Source organism: Nanorana parkeri, unplaced genomic scaffold (assembly GCF_000935625.1).
Source record: "Nanorana parkeri isolate BGI_ZX_2015 unplaced genomic scaffold, ASM93562v1 scaffold1612, whole genome shotgun sequence".
Lineage (NCBI taxonomy): Eukaryota > Metazoa > Chordata > Amphibia > Anura > Dicroglossidae > Nanorana > Nanorana parkeri.
Window position 1 is genome coordinate 297,699 of NW_017307880.1, and position 8,425 is coordinate 306,123.

Sequence of the window (8,425 nt, forward strand, 5' to 3'; positions counted from 1 at the left end):
AGCACAGTGATGTCACCACCACATTTACTTGGTTTACAAAGGCATTTGTTGACCACAAAGTGGATTTGAATCCTTGTGGCTTTTATGGAAAATATTTAGATAAACATCTCTATACTTAGAGTTCAGCTTTAAACGCAGAATGTTGACCTGGGAGGTATTGCGTTTGTTTTTGATTGATTAGAGATTTTTCTTTCTGCTGAGGACAGCAAAAAAGGCCTCATTCACACTGGCAGTGTCAGTGCTTTTTGGTCTTATAGATTTCAATGGGAAACTTCATGCGATAAAACGCACAAAAACGATTGAAACACGCATTTCCCATTAAACTCTATGGGGCAAAAAAGTGGTGGGTTCTGCCAAAAAGTAGCTCATGTAATTTTTCCAGCGACAGATATTTTTCTGCTTGCGACACAAAGCTCAGGTGTGACCAGGGGCCAGAGGAATATCACAAGTTACAGTTCTATTGACTATGGTGCCACAGACAGTGTTTTGGGCAAGGGGAAGCAGATCTAGATGAGGAGAGAAGTTTTTCAGGTGCTAAAACGCATGTGTCACGCATTTACTGGCGATCACATTGCGCCTAATTGGCTAAAAAACATATTTAAAAATGGCCAAAAATATGCTACAGATCTCTACAAAGGAGTTGAGAAGTGACCTGGAAGCAGAACTTTTGTTTAAACCTCCTATGTCATTTCTCCTTAGTTGGATGTTCAATTGTGAATAAGACCCTGCACAGCCGCATAAGGAACTTGTAGTGGCCTCAGCTTCCACCACCTGTCCTGCGCTCTCCGCCCAGCAGGGGGCGCTCAACCTCCGGCTCATACTGAGGCCTTCATAGCCTCGGCTGGAGCAGGATGTCGGAAGCAGCTGACATCGCATCTCCCGAGGACTCATGGAGCAAAGTAAGTAGGGCGACCTAGGACAGGCCGGGGATTATCAGAATTACCAGGCCGGGGGAGAGGAGCGGAGCACAGGACACACAGGGTGCGGAGACGGGGTGTATTCTCATTATGGGTGCCTCTTCCTGATAAATGGAGACCTTACAGCCTATGTGTCAGACATAGTGTATCCTCTGTTATCTGTTGCCATATAGTACTGACCCAAAAGTCACTCATATCCTTGTCCTTAAATGTCTACGGATCACTTTGTTCAATTATGGGTATTCTTTGATAGAGTAGGTTTTGATGTTGTTGTCGTCTGGGTTCATATAAACAAGTAAGCTAACTCTCAGGCTCTTAGGCCAGAAAAAAAGAAACCCCATTTACAGGCACCCATGTCTTTGATGCCAGGATGATGCTGGTGACTATAAGGCCTCATTCACATTGCCGTACAATATGCTGCGTATGTGCGTGTAATCGCGTATTGTCTGATATGCAGCATATGCAAATAAATGGCTCCATACACATAGCTGCTTATGGAGCCGTATATTTGCGCTGCGTAAAAACAGAATGGACCTGAGATGCGTCCGGGCAATGTATTTCTGTGTATTTTACGTCGGTATGTGCGTACAGTTCATTAACCACCTCCGGGCCGGCCGTAGTAAAAAAACGGCCGGCCCGAGCTCTCTAGATCTGAGCGGGCGTCTTTAGACGTCCGCTCAGACACGCCCCCCCGCGCGCGCCGCTCGAACACCTGGTCTTGAAGTGGTTAAAATTTCTAATACTAATGATGCATTCTGGAATTGCGTATACATATGCGCATATACGCAATATACAAATTTTGCTCTTGCGTTGTGTGTATGAGGCCTTAAGAGTAAAACCAACCAGACAGACATCTTCAGTTGTCAGACCAGTAGTGATGTTTTTTTCTAATTTACCGCAAATGCTTTGCTGGATTATTATTATTGTTATTTTTTAGGTTTATATAGTGCCAAGTGGTGATGTGCAGGGGCTTCATGTGAGCCAAGCTCACCCAAGTCTGCACAAAACTGTCACTGACACCCCAGTTGTATCTGGGCCATTCTCCGACCCTTTATTACCTGTACTGGTGGGATGGGGAAAGCCCCAGGGGCAACTGATTGGGCCTTGGAGGGGGGGAGGAGCAGCTGTCAGGAAGCGTTTTGTACAGGCTTAGGTGAACTTTGTTTACACCAAGCCCCTACACATCACAATATGGTCCAACAGTTTGCCCTAGATAAACCCCGGACAGTTACAATACAATACAATTCAAGACAAGAAGCTTACAATCTAACAGGGAGGAGCAAGTGATACAAAAGGTAGTAACTGTATCAGGATGAGTTTGAGAAAGTAACATTTCAGTTGTTCGGTAGAGGTGGAATAGGCTCCCCCCTGAAGAGATGAGCTTTTAGGGATCACCTAAAGTTAAACAGAGTTAGATATAGTGGACAGATTGGGGTAGAAAGTTCCAGAGGATGGGAGAGACTCTAGAGAAGTCCTGGAGGTAAGCGTGGGAGGAGGTGACAATGGGGCTTGGGAAGAGTAAGGAGAACAGTTTGGGTGATATAGACAAAATAAAGTGACTGTTATATATATATATATATTATAAGACTGCGACCCACTGATATTCACCTTCTCCACACTCCCGAAGCGTTGCGTTCCTAGCCTAGTCCTGTCCTTGTGTAAGCTCCATTTCACATGCCAGAGCTTACACGCGGTCCGGGATTTCCATCTCTTCCATGACATTGTTGGTGGTGTACAATAAAACACAATAGACCGCAGCGCTGTATCCAGGGGGAAGGGAGGGGAGGAAGTTGCATGTAATTCTCACAGGCTCCAACAAAATGGTGGGGAGGAATGGCAAAGGGAACAGATAAAACGGGTGGGCTCTCTTCTGCCGCAGGGACAATGTTTATTTTTTCATTAACTAACTTGCTTTTTTTCTTTTAGTCTAACCCACTGATATTCACCTTCTCCACACTCCCGAAGCGTTGCGTTCCTAGCCTAGTCCTGTCCTTGTGTAAGCTCCATTTCACATGCCAGAGCTTACACGCGGTCCGGGATTTCCATCTCTTCCATGACATTGTTGGTGGTGTACAATAAAACACAATAGACCGCAGCGCTGTATCCAGGGGGAAGGGAGGGGAGGAAGTTGCATGTAATTCTCACAGGCTCCAACAAAATGGTGGGGAGGAATGGCAAAGGGAACAGATAAAACGGGTGGGCTCTCTTCTGCCGCAGGGACAATGTTTATTTTTTCATTAACTAACTTGCTTTTTTTCTTTTAGTCTGACACTTCTTTCAGTGATAATGTGGACACAGGTAAGAGTTTATGCATCTTTGAGAAGCTTTTCTTTTTTTCTTTCTATTTTTGCAGCAGTAGCGTGTTTATTGATGTAGGAAAACATTTTGTATGTTTTAATAAAGAAAACCTTGTATTATTTTCCTGCACGTGTTCTCTCTAGCTTGTCATAATCTGGACAAAAAACTCAGCATCAATGAGGCCCCCGGAACCTAAAGGGGCTAATTATATTTGTGTGGTAGATTCATGCATGCACAATACCTCCTGTTTAGTTGTGTTTACCATGCATTGTAATAAGGCTGCCCATTGAAATCAATCTGCTTCCCAAGCCGATTGATTTCACAAAATGTTTGCTGCAATGCTTTATGGCGGATTGTTGTGTGTAGCAAATAATAAAAATCTTAACTTTCCAGTTGTTTCTTCACTGCCGGCCTTATGGGCAGACTGAAGGCTATTCTGAATAATTTTAAATGTGTGTGGGGGTGGAGGAGTTAGTTGCATCAAACTCGGTGTCCCCTGCACATACACAAGCCCTGAGATCTATAACCCTTTGTTAGGCCACATAGTGTTCAAATCTAGTTTACAACTGATAGTGAGATCTGTCAGCACAGTACAGATGGGGTTAAATATTGCAAACATTATTTCCCCAGCTCCCACCTTAACAAGCAGCAATTTTAATATGTATATTTTAAGCTGTGCAATGCGATTGGGAACATGTAGCGAATATAAGGTGTTCTTCCAAAATGGCTGTAAAAGTGGAAATACATTTTAAGGCTAATTACATTTTCTGCTAATACAGAAAAATACCCGTTGATCTTGCCAGAAACCGTGTCCTTTTAACTTCCTGTGGACTGAACTGAAATCTTAAAGCAGGTTATTAGAATTTTTTTTTCAGCTATCTTCTGTGAATGCAAAGCATTGCCCCTCTATGTAATGGAGGTGAGGAAAGGGGGAGGTGTCTGTAGTCCATATCAAGAGAGCATCCTGAGGGGACAATGCTGCTCCTCTATAGATACAGATCAGCGTTTGAGCGTTGTCACCCAGGGAGAGCAAGTGTGATGTTAAGGTGACATTAAACTCAGGATTCAAGTAACTTTAACTATTAACAACACTGGACCTTATTTGTGTATCACTCAGCTGTAGATCCTCAAATAATTTTTGAATTGGTAGTGACACTGTCCTTCCTTCTGGAGGGTGGCTACTTTTATTCCCCATGGTCCCTGTGTGTGTTGTAAAGTAGTCACCGCTCCAAGTTCACTCCTGTGATGGACTACAATCTCTTGTGTAGTTTACTTATTTGTACTGAGATTGTAGTCACAGGAGTGAGCTTGGAGCAGTGGTTACTTTACAACACACACAGGGACCATGGAGAACAAATGTAGCCACCCTCCATAGAAGACTACAAATCCTGGCAATACATTATACAGCAATTCAGAAAGGCATCGGCTATAGAGGGCTACAAATCTCAGCAATGCAGAATACCACCAGCGATAGAGGACTACAAATCCAAGCAATACATTATACAGCAAAGCAGAATAATATGAAGCTACATGCTCTGTTGGTGACCAGGGTTGTGCGGCGTCTCAGGAGGCTGTGCAGCGTCTGACCAGGGCTGCAAGCGGCATTTGGGTCTTACTAGGGCTGAGTGCAGGGTCTCAACAGGCCTGTCTGTGGGTTTAACCAGGCCTGGGCGGGTGTGGATCTCACCATGACTGCATGCGGGAAGTAGGAGGAGAAGATAAGTGACCGCAAGTCCCCAGCAAGCTGCCCTGAGATCCCCAGCAAGCGCATGAGCTCACGGCAGCCGCTCCTGTTTAAAAAATTTTAAGTGCCAGTATTGGCGCTTAGTATCGGGGCATTTTCACGTGTGCGAGTTTTTGTGGAAATTCCTAGTACCGGCACTGATACCGATACTGGTATCTGTATCGGTGCATCCCTAATTTTTAAGATTTAACTTCTTTAGTTTAGTGTCATTTTAACAGGATCATCAGGTGAAAAAGCCAGACAGGCACCTAGCATGAGAGGCAGTGGATTTGATTTTGGGAGCTTTCCCCTTGCAATAACATTTGCTAATAATATTGACTTCAATAGCTCTTTGTGAAAGCGTGTTTTCTATTTTTGTAGGACAAAAATTAATCTTGTTGCGATGCAAAACCTGATTATGTTTCATTATTCTAGGACATATCATGGAACGAAAAGGGAGCATAGTGTCCAGAGCAAACAGCATTGGCTCCACCAGTGCCTCTTCTGTTCCCAATACAGGTACATTACCATCTCACTTGTTCCTAGTTGATGTACCATGATGTACAACAAAATCATGAATATATTTTTTCTTATAGCACATTAATACACTTTTCTGATTAGCAGCACACTTATACCTGTTCATTAAAGAAGAACTCTAGGCATGGGAAAAGTTAACCCTTGCGGTGGGGCTACCCCCGCACTTCAAGGGATAAGTGCTTCTTTTGATCTAAGGTGTAAAATAAAAAAATATATACTCACCTGGTCCTCAGTCCTGCCTGGCTGCTAGACTGGTCCCTGCAGCCTCTCTCCCCCCCGGGTCCTGTGGTCTAAGGTCCCGTGAGTCATCACGTCTTAATACAGTGTATAAAAACGTGATAGGACAGCCCACCGCCAGAGCGGGCGGGGGGCCTGCAGGGACCAAGGAACAGCTTCCTTTTTTGTTTTTCCATTTTCATACTGCTGTCTACCAGTCTACCATAGGCTCCTTCCGTATTACTTCCTCATTTGTGTGGTTTGCTGCTTCTTTGAACTTAAAGAAGTCTCACACGACATTTTACATTTTTATTTTATCTGCATATAGCCTTTGGTCCTGCTTAGGTCCATGGCCCCATTTAAATGAACAGTTAAAGAGGTGCTTTTATTTTACCAAGTACTATTATGAATGAACAATCAGCGCTACAAGGTTGTGTGATAGGGCTGCTGGCTGCTAGTAAACATGCAGGGCAGCTGCAGCTCTATCAGACAACCCAGACTGTGCTGATTAATAAGAGATCTATCAGACCTGCAGGCTATGATCGATAGATGCTGGGGGTGTGCATTTACAAGCATCCCCAGCGGATCGATCACATGGTCCTGCAATGCTAAGTGATCTTTTATTAATGAACAATCGTCACTGTCTGGGTCAGTGCAGTGTGTGATACAGCCAAAAAGTGCTGAGCATTTCACTCATAAAAGCTTACTCGGCTCTGCAGGGCTATGTGATTATCTGCCAAGGCTGCTTGTAAACGCAGCCCCAGCAGATGGATCACCTTTCAGTGCTGAGTGAGCTTTTATGAATGCACAATCAGCGCTGACGAGTTTATACCATAGTGCTGTTGGGGCCAATACAGTGTGTAATACAGGCAAAAAGTGCTTATTGATCATTCATAAAAGATGACTTAGCACTGCAGGGCTGTGATCCATCTGCTGGGGTTGTGTTTACAAGCAGCCCTGGGAGATAATTACATAGCCCTGCAGAGCTGAGTGAATTAATTCTCAGCTCTGTTGGGGTTTGTCACACACTATACTGACCCTGACAGCGCTGATTGTTCATTCATAAAAGATCACTTAGATCACATAGTCCTGCAGTGCTATCTGCCTGTGCTTCTTGTACACGCACAGCCCCGGCAGATGGATCATAGCCTGCAGTGCTGATACAGTATTTCTTTTATGGCAGCACTTGTCTCCAGAGTGGCTCCTGTTGCTACAGACTAGCGCTGTCATTCACAACTCCGTCTCCTTGCTAGCAGTGTGGTCGGACAGAGGTACTTAAAATGTCCAACCACACTACTTGACAGTGGCAGAATGTTTTAGGACAGGACCAGTTGCTATATGAACTTGGTGCCCTAGCAGATGGAATACAAATTATTATTATTATTATTATTATTATTTTTTTTAATGTGAGACTTCTTCTTTAAATTGGTTGTTAACCCCCTTCCCACACATTGAAAGCATCTCTAAAATCATTTTTTTAACCTATTTATGCCTTTTTTATTTTTTATGTAAATTTTCCTTTGGAGAAATGACCTGTATTTCCTGCCAGCTACTCTTACTTCCTTGTTCTTGATCTGCACACTCATTCAGCCTCTGTGGCATCATCATCTACAGTGCATATGCTCCTAGTCTTGTAACACCCAAGCCTACTTAGAGCTTACTGTGGGCTTGATCCCTCCAGCCACTGGCAGAAATGTCAGCTGTGTGGATCAGATGCATTGACTGACAGCTCCTCTCCACCCTGGTTGGGAAGGAGGCCAAGTCCTGCTAATATCACTGCAGCTTTGTAACATCCACTCTGTAACAGCCATGTACAGAGAGGAGGAAAAATGTGGTCATGTCATCAGGAATTAAAAACACTTCTGACAGTATTTTTTCTTTCAATGAGTTTTTATTTATTCAAGAAACATTAATACAAGGCATTGTTAAGTATAGGACACATTATACAGTTACCATATCGGTAGCATCTACGCATCCTATGCATTAAGATAACACACATTTAGGAGATCGGACTAAACAATTCCAGCGACATTGTTGTTGAAGTGCCCTCTCCTAATAAGGTCCAAATACGTCTGATTTTTCAAACTCTTTGACCCTATTAAACTTTTAGAAACTGATGTGAGCTGTCATTACACAATTTTGTGTTTGGTTTCTTCTGTAACAACAGCAATTATATACAGGTGAAACTCGAATCATTAGAATATCGTGCAAAGTTCATTTATTTCACTAATAGACATTGGTATCCATATATGTGTCCGCTCAATCCTCCGTAGCCCGCTGCATAATGGACAATACTTGTTCCCCATCATCAGATGACGAGGACAGTGATTATCGCCAGGAAAGCATCAAGGATGCCTACAAAGACAGACGGAGGAGGGCACATACACAGGCTGAGCAGAAAAGAAGGGATGCTATTAAAGTAAGTCAATACATTTTCTATAGTAATGTACAGTATGTACTAATATATTATTGACTGGAAATGACGGTGACTTGGTTTGTAGATGGCTTAAAAATTAGGCAAGATATGGAACATTTGAGATGTTACTTTACTCCATTACTAGTTTAACTACCTCCTGGCCAGCCGCTGTGTATACACGGCCTGCCGGGAGCTTCTTGGATGTAACTGGGCGTGCGGCGCGCGCGAGCGGGAAATCCCCGCTATTTGAAAAGAGGCAGCGATGCCTGTTAATATACAAGCGATCCGCCGGCTATATAGCCGGCGGATCGCTTGTAT

General features: G+C 43.6%; 1 protein-coding gene across 3 annotated transcripts in view; it reads left to right on the forward strand.

Moving 5' to 3' along the window:
• The first annotated feature begins 812 nt into the window (after nucleotides 1-812).
• MLX (MLX, MAX dimerization protein) overlaps nucleotides 813-8,425 on the forward strand; it is a 23,572-nt gene continuing 15,959 nt past the window's right edge. Inside the window, exons 1-4 of one of the 3 annotated variants that reach the window (XM_018570853.1) lie at nucleotides 813-899; nucleotides 3,182-3,215; nucleotides 5,374-5,457; nucleotides 7,965-8,110. In XM_018570853.1, coding sequence (XP_018426355.1) covers nucleotides 852-899; nucleotides 3,182-3,215; nucleotides 5,374-5,457; nucleotides 7,965-8,110 — 312 coding nt within the window. In that variant the 5' untranslated portion in view covers nucleotides 813-851. The remainder of the gene's footprint in view (nucleotides 900-3,181; nucleotides 3,216-5,373; nucleotides 5,458-7,964; nucleotides 8,111-8,425) is intronic. The other 2 variants (XM_018570854.1, XM_018570855.1) reach the window with 2 other exon arrangements.